The 22654-nt window shown below is 49.2% G+C and overlaps 1 protein-coding gene across 4 annotated transcripts in view; it reads right to left on the reverse strand.

Annotated features, from left to right (window-relative positions):
• Positions 1-22654, reverse strand: part of Otof (otoferlin) — a 91977-nt gene that overhangs the window by 64938 nt on the left and 4385 nt on the right. For all 4 annotated transcript variants that reach the window (XM_055626461.1, XM_055626453.1, XM_055626471.1 and 1 more), the window contains exon 2: positions 8663-8721. In XM_055626461.1, coding sequence (XP_055482436.1) covers positions 8663-8721 — 59 coding nt within the window. The remainder of the gene's footprint in view (positions 1-8662; positions 8722-22654) is intronic.

Below are 22654 nucleotides of genomic sequence, written 5' to 3' on the forward strand. Positions count from 1 at the left end.
TAGGGATGCAGGGATACAGGGATGCAGGGATGCAGGGGTGCAGGGATGCAGGGATGCAGGGGTGCAGGGATGCAGGGATACAGGGATGCAGGGATGTAAGGATGCAGAGAAGCAGGGATACAGGGATGCAGGGATGCAGGGGTGCAGGGATGCAAGGATGCAGGGATACAGGGATAGAGGGATGCAGGGATGGATGCAGGGATGCAGAGATGTAGGGATGCAGGGATGCAGGGGTACAGGGATGCAGGGATGCAGGGGTACAGGGATAGAGGGACTCAGGGTATTTCCCAGTCCTGGGGATGTACCTAGATGGCTCTGAAGACAAACTGACCTGAAACAGCGACTTGCAATGGGGCTGTTTACAGGAGCTGGGGGGTGGGTACTAGTGATGGAGGAAGGAAAGATGATCTCTGTTTGGAAGAGTCTTAGGAGCCACTTGAGTGCCCAGCTATGACCCAGTTCAGCAGCTCCAGGCTTAGGCTAACCTGGCTGGTAGTGGCCAGGGCACGGTGTTCTGTATCCTATCAGCCTCAGGGATCTGGGACTCCACAGAGTTCTCTGATATGTGTGGGAGGATGACCTGGATCATCCCAAGCTTGCCCCCTGACGGGGTGTGGAATGTCCTGTTGGCAGGCTAGCATCCTCAAAAGGTGCATACCCCATGCTTTGGGAGGGGGGGAGTTGAAAGTTGAGATTTTCTGTAAAGATTCATAGCTTAATAGAAAGTCCTGGGAGTTTAAAGACCTGGGTTCTAGTTCTATGCTTGCGTTCCTCTGGAAGTCTCGGGGAGCCCCTTCTCCTCACAGATCCCCTTAGCTGCTGTAAAATAGTGCAGCTCAACTAAGTGACCTCTAAGGTTCCTTCGAGTAATTGAGTCTGTGCCCTACCTACTGCTTATCCTGAAGGCTGGGCTAAGAGTCTGTGCACACTGACACAGCTCTGCTGAGCGCTCCAGATTTGGACACAGGCCCGCCTGCACTTACAGGTGCCAGACTAGCAGGCATCCATGTTTTCAGTGCTTTGTGTTAGACCAACAATGAAAACACAAGCACATACCTGTTCCCTTGGCACTCATAGCCTATGACTTCCAGGTGCAAGCAGAAGTGGGCAGATAGGCCCAGGTCCCTTGCTCAGGCTAAAGACGGGTCCCTTACCTGAACTCAGGAGGCACAGTCTACGTTTTCATGGACTGAGCACCTGAGGGCAACACTGAATCACTTATCCACCTGGCAAGTCACCCTTGGCCCTGGTATCACAGGGACTGGCGTGCAAATCCTGGCGTGACTCCCTGTGACCTGGCCAGTAATATGGAGCAGAAAGCTCAGGCGCAGCCCTCTGCCTTTTATGCTATGTGCTCAGGTCTTAGCATTGGGGGTGGCGGTGGGGCATGGCTGTGGGGGAGGGGGAGGCATAGGGTTGGGGGTGGACGCCAAACAGTGCCTGTGTTAAAAGCCAAACCAGGCTGGGCTCAAGACAGGCTCGGGGTGCCCCCCCTCCCCCTCCTTGCACTGCCTCCTGCATCATCAGCCTCTTCAGAGTCAGCGGCTCAGTGAGGGATCTCGGGTTCCAGCCCCTAGGAAAGCGGACCCTGCCTGGCTCTGTTTCCACTGCTGCTAAAGGGGCATTGTTTTCCTTCCCTCCTGCCTGCTCAGGTTGCTCAGCCCAAAGCAGCTCTCCTACCTGCGTCTGAATCAAGCAGGGGCCCCTCCCGTGCTTGGATTCCTCACCCTAGCAGAACACATTTCCCTCCCTGCCTTTACTCCATTTTCTTAGCCTTGTGACAGTCAGTTTTACGTGGCACCAGGCAAGGAGAACCCCTTCCTCACTTTATGGAAAAGTCCAAGACTTGAGAAACATTGTCTCACAGAGGAATAAAATCCTCCTCTCCTGACTTCCTGGCTCCCTGGTGATGTGTGTCTCTCTAAGCCAGTTCCTGAAGGCCCTGGGCAGAATATAGGGACAGAAGAGACCCTTGGACTATTCACAACAGTTTCTTTCCCAGACTTGTTCTGGAACCTCTGATAGGTCGGTCCTATCAGGGATAGCCGGAGGAAGGTAGGACCTGGGACAGGGCTATAGCTCCAAGATCTCTCTGGGGGTAAGAGTTGCCCCTCCTGCCTTGTGGGAGATGCACTAGTAGCAGCCAGGCTATGGGACCCTTTTAGAGGTGGAAGGAAAGCCTGGTTCACTTGGACAAGCCAGCCAGAATCCTGAAGCCGGGGACAGCCTTTCATTGGTGTGTCCAGTGAGGTCCTCAGATCTAGTCTCGGTGTCCACCCAGAATCCTGGTGTGGCCACTTCCATGCTGTCACTTTGTAAGGGACTATTACTCTCTGGGCCTGTGTGTCATCATCTGTGGGTTGTTATGGGCAACAGATGGAAGAAGGTGTCTCAGAGTGTTGTACCCTGTCCCCACAGGTACCGATGGGTCTCCATTATGTAAGAACCAGGAACTTCCTGGTTACTCCTGCCCCACCCCCAAAGGCCAGGTAGCAACACAAGCAAGCTTTTCCCCATGTGGTGGTGGCTCTTGGATCCTGGCAGTGTCTTCCACAGCTCTCTGGCTTCTGCCTTTTCCCTGTGGTCATTGAGCCCTGTCCCAGAGGCAGCCCTATGTTAAGTCCTTGGATGGAACATTCTTGTCCCTTCTAATATCTTAGGGGCCCTTCTGACACTCGGAATCTGGCCCAGATGTCCAGCCAAGGACATCCTCCACCTGGCCGGTGTTGGGCTGCTCTGGAAAGAGGAAGGACACGGTGATTAACTTTGAATGTCATGTATCATCTGTGGCTCAGGTGTCCTGGGTGCAGGGCATGGAAAGGGGCGGCATTGTCCTTGGAAGGGGCATCAGGTTGCTGGCTGCCTGAGGCTTGGGCTGATAGGGCCCCTAGGAGTCTTGAAAGAGGGTAGTTAGTTGATTGCCAAAGGCCTGGGAAGGCAGGCCTGGGAGAATCTGATCCAGAGCCGCCGCCCCCCCCCCCCCCCCCCCCCCCCGCTGAGGAAAGGTGGTAAGGACCAGAGCCAGCAGCCTCACGTGAGCTTTGTATGCAGCTGGGTACCTCTATCACAGCTGCCCCTCATTGTGCTCTCCAGAGGGACTGCATGTCCATCCCCAGCATGATTCCGCAAATGTGGGAGCCAGGGCTAAGCTGAAGTTGAAAGCTGCCCAGCAAGGGGACAGGGAAGACAGGAACGGAACATCCCACAGTACTGGCAAGGAGTCAGGCTGTCCCAGGATTGACGACACACCCAGGGTGGAGGCAGTGGCCTTGAGGTTGTGGTGGTGCAGGGCAGGCTACAGCCTTGCTTCTCCTCTCTGCAGCTCTGGGCCTGAACCCCCAGCTCTACCTCGTGGCATTGGCCCAGGAGGAGGAAAAATAAGTGGTTTGGGTGGCCCCTCAGCCTGATGGCTCAACGGAACTTCCATGAGGCCCTTCTCAGCATGAAGCCAGACATGAGAGGTAAACACCAAAAAGAAGGACAAACACCGTTCTGGGGGCCACACTGACCTCTTGGCTTAGGCCAAGATGGTGACTTAGGATTGTTGGGTCTCACCCCCAAAGTCAACCCTGTAGGAACTATAGTAGCAGGAGGGAGAGACGGATCCCAAGCTGACAAAGGGACGCAGACACCAAAAGATAGCTTAGGCTGTTTGAGCTGGTGGAGGCAGGAGGGGAGGGGAGGAGCCAGGTAAGAAAGAGAGCAACGACTGAGGAAAAGTTTGCTGCGATGCCACCTGTACTTTTGATAAAGCTGTGACGGGAGTCCTGATGAGGCGGGCAGTATTACAAGTGGGTGTTGATAGGCCGCAGCTCATGTCTCTCACTGAACCCCAGAGTAACAGCCAATGGAGATTCTCCTCAAAGGTTCCAAGAGGAAACCCTGACTTCAGTGAGGGGGTCCCACATATCTGTGGGGACCTGAGTCCATTCCTCTCAGCCCAAAGTGCCTCTTTCTCAACTCTCACACCAGGCAGTGTGGCCCATACAGGCACCTTGCGCGGAGGAAAGCGAAGGCCCTCGAGCAGTACATCTCCCGTGAAAGAAAGCACACTGAGAGCTGCTCCTGCCACATCACAGTAGCAGAGCACATGGGCCGTGCAGAAAGGTATTAGCAATCTGGAATGAGGACTAGGAATCACATCAAGGAACAAACAGTGCTCTGAAGGAACAGCCGAGAGTGTCTCCTCGGGAAGCAGCAGGAAGGATCAAGACAAACAATGGAAAAGCCCAGAGATGTGGCAGCTGACTATTCAAGCCTCAGAGGAGAGAACAATGGTTTTAATAAAGAATTGGGGGAAATTACTGACTTTTTTTTTTTTAAATCAATAAACAAAGGTTTAAAAGCCATAAATTTGCAGAGGCTCACAAAATCCTGCGGAACAGGAGCAAAAAGGAAAATCTACAACTAGAGCCGTCGTGATAAAATTTAAGAATAACCAGGGCAAGGGGCTGGCGAGATGGCTCGGTGGATTAAAGGGGCTTGCAGTCGAGACTGGTGACTTGAGTTCGATCCCCAAGGCCACACGGTAGATGGGAGGAGCTGTCTCTTGCAAGTAGTTCTTAGACCTCCACATATGTTCTTGGTGTGTTGGTATGTGAACCCCACAACTAGCTAAATAGTAATAAAGAAACAGAGACTATCCAGGACAGGCCAGAGTGTAGCTTAGTGACCGTACTCGCTTAATGTGTGCAGGGATCTAGGTTCAATTCCAAGGATACACACACACATGCCCACACATGCATGGCACACATACAAGTATGTGTATGTGTATGTGTGTATATATCAAATATATATGTTAAATACACATCAAAGACAAAAGAACATGGCATGTATATGAGATACTAGATTTATGCATTTTTCCCCTCTTTTTCAAGAGTGAAAAGAAGATTGCCTATGGAGTTTTAATGATCCGAGGGCTTTCAGGCTTTTTAACCTTAGCATAAAATTATATTTTTGCAATTGTGAGAAAAAAAAAAGAATCTTTAACTTAGAATTTTCTATCTAGTGGAACTCCCAAATTTGAATAAGTAAGAAAGATATTCTCAGATTTATAGAGCTTGGGAAGGCATACCGCAAAAGGACAGAATGACTCCTCCGCATGAAATGCTCAAACAAGAAGAGGACAGAGTCCAAGGGATCCTTCAAGTGATCTGAGAGGTAAAGATGTCAGTGATTTTTTATTTTGTTTTTGTTTTTTTTCATCTTATGAATGAGCATTTCGCCTGTATGCCTAGGTATCACGTACATACAGTGCCCACTGAGGCCCAAAGAAGGTGTTGGATCCTCCAGAGCTGGAGTTACCGATGGTAATAAACTGACAGGTGGGTGCTGGGAATCGAACCCGGGTCTTCTGGACAAGCAGCCAGGGCTCTGAACCACTGGGCCATCTCTTCAGCCCAATCAGAGATTATTTTTTTTTTTCAAAGATTAATTGTCTTTTAAAAGAAAAAGAGGGCCCAGGCAAACAACAGACAAAGAAACTGCACACCCTCAAAGCTAGAACCCAGAATCTAAGCAAATTCCCAAAGCTGAGGTTGAGACCCTACGTGGGACCCCACTGATGAAGGTGGGGACGGACAATGGTCAGCACTGAAGGCTTCTAAACATGCTAGGACCAAAAGCCAATTAAAAACCAGACATGGACGGAATGTGAGCTGGCAGTGCTCACGGGTGCTGCCTCCCATGACTTCACTGCAGCCTTGGCTCTGGGCGCACATGCACGCAAACATTGCACCCCACCATGCCGTGCAATGCCCCGCGAACGCTGTCTCTTGTACAGTATGGCTTGCAGTGTTTTCACTGCATTCCTGCTCGTAGAGAAACAATGTTTTAATTACAGAAGCAAAAACTTTTAATACTTTCCTCGTGTCATTCCTCAGTATGTATCAAATCAACATATTTTTGAATGCTGTGGTGTTAGATTCAACAAACACATGCATCTCATTAGCATATAAACTTGCTCTCTTCTTTAATAAACAGTGACATCATTTAGATAGCAAAGACTTATTTTAATAGTTTTTATTTTCTCCGCATTGGAGTTTTGTCTGCACGTATGCCTGTGTGAGGGTGTCAAGCTCTGGAACTGGAGTTACTGACAGGTGTGAGCTGCCATGTGGGTGCTTGGAGTTGAACCCACTTGTAAATAACTTGTAAATATAAAACATGATGAATACAAACCTGGTGGTTGTAGCCACAATATAAATGGGAATGTGTAACATTGTTGCTTAGAAAACAGAAACGTTAGGACTGTGGAGATGGCCCAGGGATTAAGAGCACTTAGCTCTTGCAGAGAACCCAGGTCCTGGTTCCAGCAACTACACTGAGCTCACAACATCTGTATCTGCACTGCCAAAGGACCCAGTGCCCTCTTCTGGCCTCTGTGGGTACTGCATGCATGCGGTACACACACACATAATCAGATAAACACATAAATACACATAAAACTCATACACATAAGAATATCTTTATTAAAAAAAACAGCCAGAAACACTCATATGAATAAAAAATGAGATCTAAAAATCTTAAGAAAATCTATCTAAACTTAAAAACACGGACATATTGAAAATAAAGAAACTGAAAAGACAGTCGAGAAAAATAAGCTGAGATTTGCAGTGTGTGTGTGTGTGTGTGTGTGTGTGTGTGTGTGTGTTAAAAGGAAGTCCACAAGGGCTTCCAACTTAAACCTCCTGCATCAGCCCCTCAAATCCTAGATTATAGTCGTGTGCCACAAATACCTAGGTGGCAATCTTAGTACCCAATAAGATAGAAATCAATGAAAAAACATTAGGGGGGGTGACAAGAAAGGAAATCCTAGGCTAGTAAGTGAGAGAAGGGATAAGCAGAGAAAGCCATAATGAACATAGAGCAACCAATAACACAGTTTCAAAATACAGTGACCCACGGCTCGCAGAACACCAGGGAGAAATGTACAGATCAAGAGCTGGACCTTGGACCTAGTTAATGGAGTGCTAATAGACGGGGAAAAGGTATTCCTGCCTCTCTTTCTCTCCCTTTTTCAGTCCAGACTGGATTTTATCTATCTGAGGCTGGGCTTGAACTTGACACGCAGCTGAGCATGACCAGAACTTCTTGCCCCTCCTGCCTCTACCTTCTTAGTGCTGTATTGCTGGCGTGCAGAGCCACATCTGGTTTATACAGTGCCAGAGATGGACTCCAGGGCTTCGTGCATACTAGGCAAGCGCTCTCCCCATTGAGCTACATCCGCATCAGGCATTTCTAATGTCTGAAATCAACAGAGACTGATAGCCAGGATATACTAAGAAGGTCTACAGATCAGTAACAAACAAACAAACAAACAAACAAACACAGAAACGAAACACCCCAGACATCCCAACTGGTAAAATGGCAAGGGGCATGGCCATTTGCAAAAGAGGAAAGTAAAAGACTAAAGACGTTATCAAGAGATGCTCAAATTCCATTTAATCAGAGGTCTGCTGAGTAAGTGCTCTCAGTTGGACTGGGGAAAATCAGGGGCCTGGGAAACCCCAGCTGTAGGTGGGAATGTGGTCTCAGGAAGGGAGTGTCCCGCTCTGCCGGTGGGAGCACAGGCTGCGAATGCACCGGCTCACATGAAATGCATGTCACACCGTGAGCCTAAGATTTCTGATTCTGGTGTTCATCCCAGAGGGACAGTCTCGTGTGAGTGCAGGCAAGGCACGGAGGCTGTTTTCTAATTTCCACTGCCATGAACTAGGGACTCTTCCTGGTAGAAGGCGTGTAACCAACTCATCCTAGCTTGCCTGGTTCCCCCCCCCCCTCTGGCTCCGTTTTAGCACCAGAAGTCTGCTTTTCTAGAACCTTCTCTACCCCAAGCAGAATGGTTGGTTGCCCTGCACTGGCTGTGTCCCAAGCAGCTCTGTGCAACACGGATGGAACTTAGAAACAGTATATAGTGAAAAATAGAGACGAAACTATTTAACACCTTGTCATTTAAGTAAACACACATATGCTTACAGCAGTCCAAAGCTTGCAAGAGGCACTCCTTGACTACTTTAGAATGGTGGCGTGTGAGGGAAAGAACGAGGACCAGGGAGAAAACACACACGTATGTATACGTACATACCGAAGGACATGAGTGAGGCCTTACAGGGCCCAACAAGATGGTGCAGCACAAAAGAGCAAGTAATAGACACTCAACGATCTGAGGCTGTAGTTCAAAAGAAAAGTAATCTTTGAGGGAGCCGCTGTGTGTGTGTGTGTGTGTGTTCATGTTCCCACCCTGGACGCTTCTGAGAACACAGACAGTAGAGGTCTCTTATAAAGCGCACTCTTACAAATGCTCTTAGGAAAGGTGAGTCCCGTGTGAGATGGGTGTCATTGAAGCCCCCGCGGCCTGGTTACTCCAAGGATACCATGGGATTCTAATGGTAACCCCACTGATCCCCTAGAGAGACTTGCCCTGAGGTTTAGAACTCCCGTGGGTATTTTCTCGGCAGGGAGCAAAGGGACAGCCATTGCTCAGCCGATACACACCGCATGAGTGGAACACAAGCATCCACCAGCACCTCCTCCCAGGAAGTCTCTCAGAGACGGGCCTGCTACATACAAGCCACCCGGGGTGTAGGGCCTGCACACCCTCTGGAGGGCAGAGAGGGGTGCTTGCTGGAGAGGTGTGAGGCAGGGAACCCACATACCCTACCTCATCGAAGTCAGCCACATCCTCGCAGTTCTCCAGGACCCGGGAGTAGAAGGACTGCCCTGTGGAGAGAGGAACCCTAGAGTCAGGCTTGTTTAGCTGATGAGTGGGGACACGCCTCATGTTGAGAGTGTCAGAACAGCATTTGGCCCCGTGGCTATGCAGTTCTTTCCAGAATGAGGGGAATCCCCACACATAACCTCTTACCTGACCTTCTAGCAGCCAAAGATTGTTCACTTAATTTTATAAACGGGACGCTAAAACCTAGGAAGGCCCATGTTAGTCGGAGTAGAAGAGTGGACCCGGGACTCTTTTCTCCTCTCACCACTTACCTGGAGACTCCCTTGGTCTCCTTTTTGCAGCTCCCCGCCCTGCTGGTCCAGCAGAAGCCTGGCTGATAGGGTCAGGATACTAGTCAGGATTTGTGGTTAGCCCCCTTCTGTGACCATATCCACACACACCGCTGTGACTGGGGTCTTTAGGGGCAAGAAGAGGGCCCGACTTCTCCTAAGTCTTAGAGCTCTGTGCAGTTCCGGGTAACCCATTGCACAGCCTCTTGGGTGACCTGCTGCTTTGAGATCCTCATTTGGGTCCTCAAGCAGCCCAGCCTCTACCAACTGACAGCCAGCCAGAGCAGGCGGACCCACAATGTCTGCGCAGACCGGCTTGACTATAGTAGTCTGCAGTTAGCCAGCAGGACTCTGAGCATGCGCGAGCCCGCCCCTTTTGTCTAAGCAGCGCCACAGCCTTGCCTCTGCCTCCTGATTAAAGCCACGTACCACCATACCTGGCCTAATAATATTCCTCTCACATGGTTTCACTTTGTGTGTTGATGATTTCTGCTGCCAGGCTGAGCTCTCTCATTGCACCAACGGCTGGTTACACCGAAGGCTGCTAGTACTGAAAGTGACCAGTAGCCAGGGCTAGTAACTCTGAGGGTGGCCTAGCGGTCAGGGAATCACAGCCCAGCGGAGAGCAATGGAGAGCTTTCAGGAGTTGCAAGCTCTTACTACTGAAGAGTTCCAGTAGCTGGTAATTTGGGGGATCGGGTAGGGGGACTGGGGCTCCTACCAGGGGCTGGGAGCCGCTGGGACTGAAGCTGTGGGGCTCCAGGGGAGCTGTCGCTTTGCCTGCTCATGATTTCCTTTAGAACTGAGCAAAAGAGCCTTCAGCCAGCCGCTAACACAACCAGCCGGCGCTTAGGTGGTGGGTCTCTGGACCCAAAGCCAAGGGTCTTTCTTCGCCCTCCTCTGTCTCCCTTCCCGTTTCTATGCTCCCCGCCCCCTTGCAGAGAAGACAGGCTTAGGTGGCTTCTTCCTGCCACCTCCTCCTCCTGATGGTTCATGTAATAGAGGGTTTGAAGGGACACGGATGTCTCAGACCATCCTCCCCACCCCACCCTGACCAACTACACACCTCAGATGGGGACTGTTGAGTGGAAAGGCTGAACTCGCCTTCTTTTCAGACCTATTCAGCCTGGGCCAAGTTGCTGGAAGAATCAAATTAGAAGAGAGTCGGGGCTGGGGCGCAGGTTAAGGGGTGTGAGTGGCAATGAGAGAAGACACCTACTAGTCCAAATCATACTGAGAAACATTCACCGGAATTCTTGATGTGCAGGATCACGAGGACATTCAACACCCACAGGATCCCACCCTCAGCGGACCGTCAAGGGGAAGCCACAGGGTTGGCACAGACCCCAGTCAATGTCATATAAAACACGCCCAGGATACAAGTGCGCATGAGTCACAGAGACGGTACAGAAGAGGGAGGGTGCGTGCTGTTCTACAGTGGGTTGGGATCCCATGAGAAGGGCTGCAATTCCTATCAGGAAGAAACCAAGTAGAGAAGATGAAATTATTACTTACAATTAACTTAGCATTCCAGAAAAGGCAGCGGTGCGATAGGATCCTGTTTCTTAAGCAAAAACAACTTCCCAGTTGTGTATACTCATTCTGTGTTACACACCCACATGAAAAGACCACCGTCACTAAATGGCCAGCTCTGTGGGACAAGGAGAAGATGCTGCCAGCATACACACGCTTCGTGGTTTCACTCTACGTTATGTATATTATATATAGGTTTAAAAACATTGTTTAGGTTTCTGTTGTTGTTCATTTGTTTTGCCCTGTTTCTTTGAGACAGCCTCTGTGTGTAGCCCAGGCATCTTATCTGGCTTTGTGTGTGTGTGTGTGTGTGTGTGTGTGTGTGAGAGAGAGAGAGAGAGAGAGAGAGAGGGAGAAGCCTGGAGATCAAACAAGGGCCTTGTGTATACTAAACATCACTCTGTCTCTGATTTGCATCCCTAGCTGTGCATATAGGTGTTTTTTTTTTTTTTCTCTTAAAGATCATACTTTCCCTCAGCCTTGTGATCAAAAGGGAAATAGGTTTAAATCCTCACCAACTTAAACCAGCGGTCTATCTCATGGAAGGCTTTGACTAACTTGAACTCAATCCCACCTGGGAGTTAGTGTGGGCTATCACTGGCGGCCATAGCTGGGTGCCAGGGAAACATGTTGTGCCCTCCTTTCCAGATGATCTGAAGGCCCTGCTTGGCTGGTACCAAGGCCAGGCAAGAGAGGGATGACCCCGCTGGCCCTCGCCATGTCAGGGGTGAGAGTGGTGAGCAGAGAGGCTGGGCTTGTTCCCTTTAGGATTCTCTGGCCTCAGTGGCCTTATCTGTTGTTTCTGAAACTGTGGCACTCTAGCCCAGCCTGGCTTTGAACTCTCAACTGTCCTCCAGAGGTGAGCTATTATGCCCTGCTGGCTCAGCCATTCTATTCTGTTTAGTAAGAGATTTCCGGGGCCTGAATAGCTTTTATCACACAGGAGGTAGAGCTGGACCTGGCCAGAGAGCCAGGGATTTGATGCTGGGTTCACAGAAGCCTGTGTGTGTGTGTGTGTGAGATGTGATTGTGTGTCGGGGAGAGAAGGGGCAGAGGCATGTGGAAATGGTTGCCTGGTTGCATCTGAGAGGATAATGACCGTGCTATACCGCAGAGAAGCCATACACACAGAAGTGGATGGGAAATACACGGGATGGAAAAGAGTCTTTAGCACTAGCCAGGGACAAAACAAGAGAAAAAAAAATCGAAAAGGCTCCACCGTGCTTTGGAAGGCAACTAGCAGAGGAGAAGAAAGCGAGAGCCATGACATCTCGGCTTTGCGCCTGCTAATTTTTCCCTCAGGCAACACACACGCTATAACTCGAGAATCAGGTGAGCGCAGTTGTGTCTGGCTTCCCCAAGGACCCCTGCTCTGAATACTCAAAGGCCTTTCCATCCTATAAGGTCTTAATGAGGCCTGGATATGGCTCTGCTCTGGGGTCCCTGGGAATGAAAGCCTGGGGAAGTCAGCCTGGGGAAGAAGTCAGCCGTGGGGGCGCAGGTGAGGTCTGTGAGGTGCTGCTGGGTTTGAGTGTGCAGAAAGCACTCTGTTGTTTCTCACAGCCCTGTGGAGGGGCCATAAAACACAGTGAAATTAGTCACTGTGGAGTGCACACGTCACAGCCCGGCTCCACCTGGAGATGCTCTAAAAACCTCATTGTCTTGGGCCCTGGGGTGAAGCTGTGAGGAACAGTGTCACAGAGAGGGAGGAACTCTCTCTCCCTCCATATACATGTAATATATTCATGAAAATGTAAATATTCCCTTAAACAAATCATGCAGAAACAGTGGAAAGAGCACTATATTAGAAAAAAAAAGAAGAAGAAGAAGAAGAGCCACATTTTAGGAGGATTAGCAAGCAGTTCTTGGGCCTCTGCCATTCTGGGTTATCGCTGGGGACTGTGAACCTCATCATGCTCAAGTTCATTTCCACTTACCATCCACTTCATCCTCCACCAGCCTTAGATAGTGACATTTCAGCTTCATTTTAAATGGCCTCAGATGAAACCATTAACAATCCTAATACCCAATCCCTTTTAGATTGAGAATAAAGCTTGAAAGAAAATAGCCTCTTCCTCGAGTGGAGAGGGGTCAGCTGAGGAGGTTAGATGGAAAATTGAACGGCAGCCTCCTTCCTTCCTATGGCTGAGCTGTTTGGTTTGGAATGAACCCGTCTCCAGCCAGTCAGTGCAGAGCTGAGCTCAGAGTGTCGTGGGTACCACATCATCTGATATTCCCAGCACGACTCGAAGGATTCAGGATCTTAATAGAATGAACCTTTATGTCATTTGCCATTTAAAAATGCCCACCCTGCGGCTAGCCTCGTATGCTTGCGTTATGTGCAGAGTGACTGGCGTCCTAGCTTCTCAAGGGATACGATTACACAGCCCAAAATACGCTACTCGCACAGACTCAGTTCTCTTTTCCAGTTGGCCCTGCTAGAGACAGACTTTTGAGACAAGGCAGGCACAGAGGGCTGATAGCCCATCAGTTCCTTCATTTCCACAGTCAGCAAGGGGTCTTCCCCTCCCCGGGACCTGTGTCAGCCCTGCCATCCAGCCCTCATGGAGGGAGGTTGAACTGAGATAATTAAAATCTGGATGCTGTCTTTAAGAGCCTATTACAAGCCGCAGGGAGAGATGTTGTCAGCCTCGGAGAAGCGTTTATATAAGGTAGAATTAGACTGCCGGCATGAAGCGAAAGCACGGAAGAGGGGAAATGAGTCTTTGCCTAGCAGGTCAAGGCAGGAGTTAGCCAGGCATGAATACAAATATCAAAAGGATAACAGGTTCTAGGTCTCCAGTGGGCTTGGGCAGTGAGCTGGGGATTCCGGGAGATAATGTATGCACGTTTTCAAAGGATGTGGAGCTGAGAAAGCAGTCCTGATGATGGAGCTGGCTGTGGTGCACTGAATCCTGATAGGTGTTGGGGGAAACGGCAGGTCTGTTCTCAGAAAGCAGCCATTGGCAGAAGACCTAAGTAGGGTCCAGAGGAGGATTAGGGGCTCTAAGTCACCCTTGGCTACTGGCCTAGTTTGGTTCACCGTGGCTGTGAAGAAAACACTGGCCATCTGCAACATGGGGAGAAAGGGTTCTGTTTAGAGTACAGATTGCTGTCTGTCACTGAGGGAGGCCACGGCAGGACCTCAGGGCAGGAGCCCGGAGGAGGCAGAGCCTGAAGCAGAGGCCGTGGAGGAACACTGCTTACTGGCTTGCTCTTCATGACTGACAGAGCTCGCTTTCTTTTACACCCCAGGACCACCTGGCCATGTGCAGTGGGATGGGCGCTCCCACATCAATAATTATCAAGAGAAATGTCCACAGGCCAATCTGATGGAGGCAATGCCTCAACTGATCCAACCCCTTTCCAAGTGACTCTAGTTTGTGTCGAGTTGACAGGAGCTAAGCGGCATAGTTACATAGAGAGTTTGAGTCCAGCCTGGGCTACATAAGACCTTGTATTAAGAAAAACAGCAACAGCAAAAACACCTAGAAAGGAGACTGGTGCTGCCAGTTCAGGATGGCTTGGTAATCATGTGCAGGGCATGACAATCCCAAAACTATCCAGCCACCACCTGGTTTTTGCTAGGATCTACCCCTCTGGCCGATGTTGCTCCATGTGGGCTGAGAGACAGAGCGTAATGCTATTTGCCACCCAGTCCTGTCCTAATTCTTTCCTTGCTTTACTTCACTGTGCGTTTTCTCTGAGATGGGCCCAGCAGAGGTCCCCCAAGGCCTCTGCCCTCCCCTAATGCTATCTGCTTCCTGTTACCCCAAAGCAACTCTCTGAAAGAGTCCCTGCTGCAATCTCCGTCTCTCTACTCCACATCAGCCTGCTTCCTTGGATGGCAGCTGTCCCCACCTTCACCAAGAACCCGGGCATGACAGCTCTGAGCTCAAGGGAGACTTCTGCAGGGGTGGGCCCGGTGCTGCCGCTCATGCCTTAGAGCCCTGGAGCTGGTGGGTCCCACCCATAGTGTCTCATAAGCATCCTCTGTAATCTGGGAATAATCATGCTCAACCAGTTTAACGTCTCGGGACCTTGGGACAGTCAGCAAGAAGTTGCTCTGAAGCAAGTCTGAGTCTCCATGAGCACAGGGCCACTGGGTAGATATTGAAAACTTGTACTTATTATTACTGAGGGTGAATGCATGCTGAAAGTGGGGGGGTGGTATACTCTGTCGAGCCGGCTCTCTTCCCTAATTTGAGAGGGCTCTGGGAACCGAACTCACATCTCCAGGCTTGCAGAAGTGCCTTCGCCTCCTGAGCTGTCCTTCTGGTCCTGAGCTGCATAGATAAATGTGGCTCTTGGGCCAAGTTGCCAGCTACCAAGTTGCTTCTCTCTGACTTAATCTCCTCATCCACAAAATGGGGGAAGGATGGTGCTCAGACCAGCATTTGCACGTATTTTATTACTAAGCAGAAAACAGCTACCGTTCCATGGAGCAGTCCTTCTTTGCTTTGAGTTATATGCTAAATATATAAGTTGTCCCCTCTACTATGAAGCGCACTTATGGTGTAATTTTAGCAACATGTAATTAGAATTAGAAACAATTTTTCACTCACCTGTAATCTTATTCAAGTTTTAGGTATTTTAAGTGTGATTATGACTTTTTTTTTTTTTTAACTAGGTGAAATGTACATTCACAGATCTTAAGGGTATGTTTTAATGAGTCTTAATAAATGCACGTACTTGTTTAATTACCACACAGTCGAGACATAGAACGTCTTCAGTTCTTCAAAATCTTCCCCAGCTCCCTTTCCAGTTAACTTCTACCTGCCGCTGTCAGCAGCTAACCATGGCTCCAATTTCTATCATCGAAGACTGTATCCCGTCTTCATTTTTTAAAGTTTATTTTTATTTCATTTTATGTGTGTGCATCACATGCGTGCCTGACTTCCACAGAGGTCAAAGGATGACATCATAGCCCCTGGAACTGGAGTTTATAGACAGGTGTGAGCCACCAGGTGGGTGCTGGGAACCAAACCCAAGTCCTCTGCAAGAGCAACAAGTGCTCTTAACCATGGAGCCATCTCTCCCGCCCCAGTGCCCCCTCCCCGCACTTTAAACATCATTTATATGGTATCAGATAGATGGTGCTTTTGTGTATATGCGTGTGTGCCTGTTCATGTGTGCGCAAGTGTGTGTGTGTGTGTGTGTGTGTGTGTGTGTGTGTGTGTGTGTGTGGTCAGAGTCATCCTTGGCAGTTGTTGCTCCAGTGACATTCAGCATCTCTTTTGGGACAGCGCCACTGGCCGGCCCACAAGCTCTGGGATCCTCCAGACTCGCCTCCCCAGCACTGGAATTATGGGTGCATGCCACCATGCCTGGTGGGTTCCACGGATTGAGCCAGGTCCTGTGCTTGCAGGGCAAGCATGTCACCAACTGAGCTAATCCTCCAGCCCCCAGATGTGTGTCTCACTTCTGTCGGTGCTTTTCTGACTCATTCATACCATTGTCGGGTACATCAGCCCGGCAGTTCTCAGTGCCCGAGGAGTCCTGGAACCAATTCCCTGTGGATAGCTAAACCTGTGGTGGCCAGAGTCCCTTGTATAAATCCTTGTAGCATTTGCGTTTAATTCACACACATCTTCCCATGTACTTTAAGCTACCGTTTGTCTACATGTAACACACACACACACACACACACACACACACACAAATGTAAATGCTTATAAATGTAAATAGAGTGTATCACTTAGGAAAGTCTGACCAGAGAAAAGGGAACATTCAATGCATTCCCCCCTCATTATTTATCTCATCCATATGGTAGGCCAATCTATTCATTTTCACTGTCAGTTAATAGCCTGTGGTATGGATACACTTCAGCCTGTCGGGCTGTTCTGCTGATAGACTTTTAGACTGCTTCTGATAGTGTGCTATTATTGCTAGACAGCTGTTTTTGTTTGTTTTGTCAACGTAAGTTGTCAAACTAGAGTTACCTGGGAAAGGGAACCTCAGTTGAAGAGTTACCTCCATCAGACTGGCCTCTCGGCAACAGGCTGGGCCGTCCCTCCGGTCCCTCTGCCCTGTCTCTCCGTGTAGCCTTGTCTGCCTCAGAACTCACTACGTAGATCAGACTGACCTCAAACTCGCAGAGACTCAACTGCCTCTGCCTTCCGAGAGCTGGGATGGAGGTGGGCACCGCCGTGCCCGGCTCTCCAGCCCCTTTTAATGTTAGCTTTAGTAATCTATCTTAAGTTCGTCTTTGCGGGTGGAAGGATACAGGAGTTTGAAGTTTATTTTTCCCATGTGGGTATCTAGCTCTTTGAAATACTTCAGATTGTATACACATGAGATCCACTCCCAGACACTGTCCTACCCACTTGGCTGTTATCTGTTTTTGACTAGTGCTACCCTGAGTTGGTTCCTGTGACTCTATAGGCTTTTAATCAAATAGTGAGACTCCCCAATGTCCATTTTCAAGGCTGTTTGGGCTATTGCAGAGACCTGCACACCCATTCACTTTAAAAATAGTTTCCAACGCAGCCTGTTGTAGCTTTGCCTGGGCTGTGCTCATTCCGTAGAGCAGTTTATGGAGAACTGGCGCCTTTACCCTTATGAACTTTCCTCCCACAGACCAATATATTTTCTCTGTTCTTTCATTTTTCTAAGGGTTTTGCTTTATTTTTCATGTCACGGTCTTTGACAAATTTTTTTTTTAAAGTTTTATTTTATGCAATTATAAATGTAATTGCTTTTTAAGTTTCTTTATTTCAGCTGGTTGATTCTATAAAAACATTTGTACATGTCAATCCTACACCCTTAAAAAGTTGCTTAAAATCCACTCATGGTAGTGGTTTTCACCTAGATTGCTTGGAATTTTCCATACAAGCCAGAAAGGTTTTCTGTGAAAAAGGCAATTTCACTTCTTCCTTCCCAACCTGTGGGAGTTTTGTTTTTTCTTGCCTTATTGCACTGGCTAGAACACCACTTAGTAATGAACAGAGTGGTAAGGGAGGGTGACTTTGCCTCGCCTGTGCCTTTAATGTTCAGGGTTTGTGAGGTAAGTGTGGTGTTAGCTGGATAGTTTTTGGATAGTCCTTTATCTGATTAAAGAAGTTTCTCCAGTCCTCCTTTTCTGAGAGTTCTTATTGTGAGTAGGTATTGAATTTTGCCTAACAATTTTTATGCAACTGTGGATAGAACCTTGTAGTTTTTCTCATTTATTCTGCTTACATGGTGAAAAGCTTTGATTTTTATAATTTTAAAGAGAGTTTTTGCTTTCCTAGGATAAGACTCATTTGTCATGATGCACTATCCTTATACATTACTGCTCCATTGGCTGAGATGTTGTTAAGGGACTTTATATTTGTACTTATGAGAGTCATTGGACGGACACACGCACTGTGTGTGTGTGTGTGTGTGTGTGTGTGTCTGTAGGCCAGAGGTCAGTGGCTTCCTCAGTTGCTCACCGCTTTATTCAAGGATATTCAGGGTCTATTCCTGCCCCTGAGCTTGCTGATCCCATTCAGCTGCTCTGCTAGACAGTTTCCCCTGGGGATTCCTGGTCTCCCTTTCCCGAGGGCTGAGATTGCAGGTGGCCTTTGAGGTGGCCCGGCTTGTATGTGGGTGCTGGGGATCTGAACTCCAGCCCTCACACGTGTGGCACACACTTTATCACTGAGTCGATTCTCCAGCACCTCTCTCTGCCTTTTCGAAAGTAGAGCTTGTGGGGAGGAGGCAAGACTCAACCCCCAAGCTGCATGCAGAGTGCCAAGGGCTCCACCACTGGGCCCCAGCCCAGCCACCACGCTTTCTAATTTCTCACTTGTCTTCTTCTTTGACCCTAAGTTAGAAAGAAGCCTATTATGTAATTCTCAAATATGTGGGGCTTCAAAAGACAGCAAAACGCTATTGATTTTATAGTGAATCTCAGTGTGGCCAAAGCACATACTCTGTGTTGGTTATGTCCAGCCTGAGACCTATGGGCCCTCAGTGTCCCACAGTAGCTACGAATGCAGCGCAGTACATTTGTAGACGACAATATCCCATCTTCAAAAAGGTTGACTCTCCTGTGAGTGTACAGGATGTCAGATTTTCAAGGTTTTTTTTTCTTACTCATTAGCATGCATGTATGATATGTGTTTGTGGTTACACATGCCATGTTGTGCACGTGGAGATCAGGGGACAACATTATGGAGATGTTTTTCTCCTTCCTCCTCTGTATGGGTTCTGTGGCTCCAACCTGGGTTGCCAAGCTTGCTGAGCCACCGTGAGTCTGGGTTGTCAGTCTTCTGAAATGTGGTGGCACCTGAGCTCCGCATCATTTGCCTGTCACAATGACAGCACCGTAGATAGTCAAGACAAATGTGCGTTCCTCAGCTTTGAGGCGTCAGACCTCAGAAACCCCTGTTAGGGTGATGAGGGTGGAGGGGCGCATCAGCTCTTCCATCTCCCTAATGACTTTCGTGTCTGCTTGCCGGTAATTTGCTCTGGAAGCAACCCATTGTTTGCTTACCCAGAATGCTCTTCACTTTCCTATCGACAGGTGATGGCACAGTATGACAAGGAAATTCAACTCAGGATGTCTCCCCCCACCCCATAAGCATACTCCTCAAGCGCCTTAACTCATGTTCTCTCTGGAAACAGCTGCTCACAGAGCCCGGCTCAGGACACCAGAGACTCCCTGGGCCTCCAGCTCTCCACTAAGCAAAGGCCCTGTCTGCCACTATTCTTGATCTCCCGTTACTCTCACTCAAGTATCCTCTTACCATTCATTTCCCCTTCCTCACTCTGCTAACACCAGGAAGTCAGACTTGGCAGGGCTCATCTGAGGGGTGGGATAGGGCAAAGATCTTAAGCCATTTTTGAACTTACTGTGCCCCATTTCTCTGCCCCAAATGTCCCGGGTGCTGACCACAATGGTTCCCACTTTTGAGGCAGGATCTTGGAGGCAGAGAAGAAGAAAGTGTTGCCTTGGAGCCCGGGATAGGGCTTGCAGAGGCTGGGAGATAGGATCTCCCAATTCAGAGACAGATGGAGGTGGCTGTGACCCTGGCGATCCATATGCTAGGCAGGGAACTCCTTCTGCACCAGGTGCTGGGAATATAATGAGGCATGATGGGAGAATGATGGCGTTGACATTCTCAAATGGAGTAAAAATATTGTTACAAGCCCAATGCTGACTTTATCCTGAACTTTTACATTAAAAACAAAACAAAACAAAACAAAAAGCAAGGGCTGGAGACATGACTCAATGGTTAAGGTGCCGCTCTTCCATAGGAGCTAGGTTCGATTCCCAGCATCTACATGGTGGCTCAAAACCATCTGTACTGTAACTCCAGTTCTACCAGATCTGAAATCCTCTTATGGCCTCAGCAGATGCCAGGAACACACATGATACACAGACTTACTTGAAAAAAAACCACACACACACACACACACACACACACACACACACTAATTAAAATGGAAGCAGTTATTGAGTTGAGAGTATCATAAGATATTCTGCTGAAGGAGACCTTTCTAGAACCGTGCAACATAGATCCGCATGAGAACCGCATTGACTTCTTTTCCCTGTGTAGCATAGGTGGTACACCTCTTGCAGTCGTGATGGGTTCTGGCTCCCCGAGATGGGCAACTAAACATTCGACCAAGGCTGAGCTGTCTAAGACTGGACCGTCCTGAGAGGGTGTGCTGGCTGGTCTGTGACATTGTGACACAGACTAGAGTTTTCTGAAAGGAAGGAACCTTAACTGAGAAGCTGCCTCTGTAAGAGCTGGCTGTAGGCATTTTCTTAGTTAGCAATCAATGAGAGAGGGCCCAGCCCATTGTGGTGCTGCCCCCCCCCCCCCCCCCCCCCCCCCCGCCCGCGCTCTGGCTGGGCAGAAACCAGGGGGGGGGGGCCCGCCCCGGGTGGGGCGCCCCCCCCCCCCCCCCCCCGGGCTGGTGCTCCTGGATTCTGTAAGAAAGCAAGCTGGGGGGAAACAAGCCAGGAAGCAGCACTCCTCCATGGCCTCTGCCTCCTGGTTCCTGCCCTGCCTGAGCTCCTGCCCTCATTTCCTTTGGTGATGAACAGCAATGTGGAAGTGTAAACCAAATAAACCCTCTCCTCCCCAACTTGCTTTTGGCCATTGGTGTTTAGCTACAGCAATAGAAGCTCAAACCAAGACAGGGGACTCTATGGTACCTGTCTTTCTCTATGTGGTAGAGAGTGGGGTACCTTCTTGTGGAGACACCCTGAAAACACTAACAGAGTTGGCAAGGCATCACAGTCCCTTGGGGTGGGATCATCCCCTGCCCTCAGGCTGCACAGCGATTCCCATTGCTGACTGACCAGCTGCTGCCGAAAGCGGCCGGGGCTCCGATCCTGGCCGGTGCCCACACGCATGCTTACAGCACCAGAAGTTTGGCCTGACCTCTCCGTGTCTGCCAGCATTCCGTCAGGAGACCAGATGAGGACCACTCAAAGCAGCAAAGCTGTCTCAAGTATCTTTTTCCCTCCCATTATTCTCCTGTCCTCACCCAGGAATCCACACAGAATGCTGGCAGGGTCATCGCAGAGGCAAGAGCAGGGAAGATCTTAGTCCTATTTGAGTCTATTGATCCTTGCTTTTCAAAACCCAAATCCTGGGGTCCACAAGCCACACCTGCCCTCTGTCTGGAGGCATCTTTTCCTACCCTCTCTATCACCCTGTCTCTGAATGGCAGGCCACCCTTTCCCTCCATCCCACGGTCCTAGCTGCACCCTGCTCTGGCTTCCTCTCTGCAGTCTGGAACCAAACGGACTGTTGTTTCCTGAACTGGATCTTAGCTTCACATTTTCCCCAGCCCATGCATTTCCCCCACATCTGCTTAGCAAAGTTCAAAGGCTTCAGTGTGCTACCAAGACCCACTGGATCCGCTGTTTGGTGTTTCCAAGCTTCTCTGTGACACCCTGCCAGCTGCTAGATTCCAGCTCACCGCCTTGCCCTAGACTGTGCCAGTGTTTTTTGTGTGTGCATGTTATTTCCATTTTTTGCACATGTGTGTATATTTTGCATGTGTGTGGGCTCACCTGTGTGCTTGCTTGTCAGGATTCATCCTGTATCACGTGCACATTGACAGTCAATTAAGCTCAGAGCTCACCTATATGGCTACTCTATCCAGCTTGCCCTGGAGATCCCTGTCTCTGCTGTCCCAGGGTGGAATTACAGGCCAGCCACCGTGCACACCTTGTATTTACACATGTTCTGGAGGTCCGGCTCTTGTTCTCACGATTGTGTGACAAGCACTTTAACTATAGAGCCATCTTCCCAGCCCCCCAACTAGTCTGTTCCATAGGCTTGTCCCTGCTGAGATTCTCCGCCCCCAGGCACTGAGGGACCATTCCCTACCAGCCAGCGTAGTCCCCTTCCCACCAACGACCGCTCCAGATACCCCACTTTGGACCCTCTCTCGTCTGCAGAGCGGCTGGTTTGATGTTACCCCCTTGCTCCCCACCTGCCACCCCGACTTCAGCCCCTGTCCTGCCTGCTCTGCCTTCCTTGGCTGCACTCTGCCCTGCCCTTTCTACAACCCTCCGCACATTCACAGCTATGGTGCCAGGGCTGCCCTTCTCCTCGAGGGCCTCCTTGTTGTCCTGCAGGGTCTAGAGCAGCGCTTAGCACATGGATGGTTCTCAAATACCATTTGCAGATGAATGGGTGAATGGGCGAATGGGCGAATGGGTGATTAACTACTTGATTCACAAGACACATTAAAATGAAGCTTTTATGAGCTGGAAAACAATTTTTAACATCGAGGAGACAAAGGAAATTGACGTGGACTGAGTACTTGGCAGTACTAAGGAATTGTTCATTTTTAAGGAACGGTAAAACATGTGGGTTTTAAAAATAGCTATGACTTGACAATTTCTAGATGAAATAACACATTTTTTTTTCCTCAGCATAATTGTCATAAGGGAATTAGAAGGGGGATCATGAACAAGATTAGCCATGAGGTGAGGACGTTGAAACTGGATAGGATTATTCTCTCCTCCTCTTGTATATATTTGAAGTTTTTTATTATAATTTTTTTTTCTGGCCAAGGAATGGGTGTAGGTAGGAGAAAGGTAGCTTTTTTTTTTTTTTTTTTTTTGCCAGTAAAGATGGACATGATAAGCAAGCCTTCATGCTCTAGGGGATCATTT

Source organism: Psammomys obesus, unplaced genomic scaffold (genome assembly GCF_907164565.1).
Source record: "Psammomys obesus unplaced genomic scaffold, mPsaObe1.curated_primary_1811, whole genome shotgun sequence".
Lineage (NCBI taxonomy): Eukaryota > Metazoa > Chordata > Mammalia > Rodentia > Muridae > Psammomys > Psammomys obesus.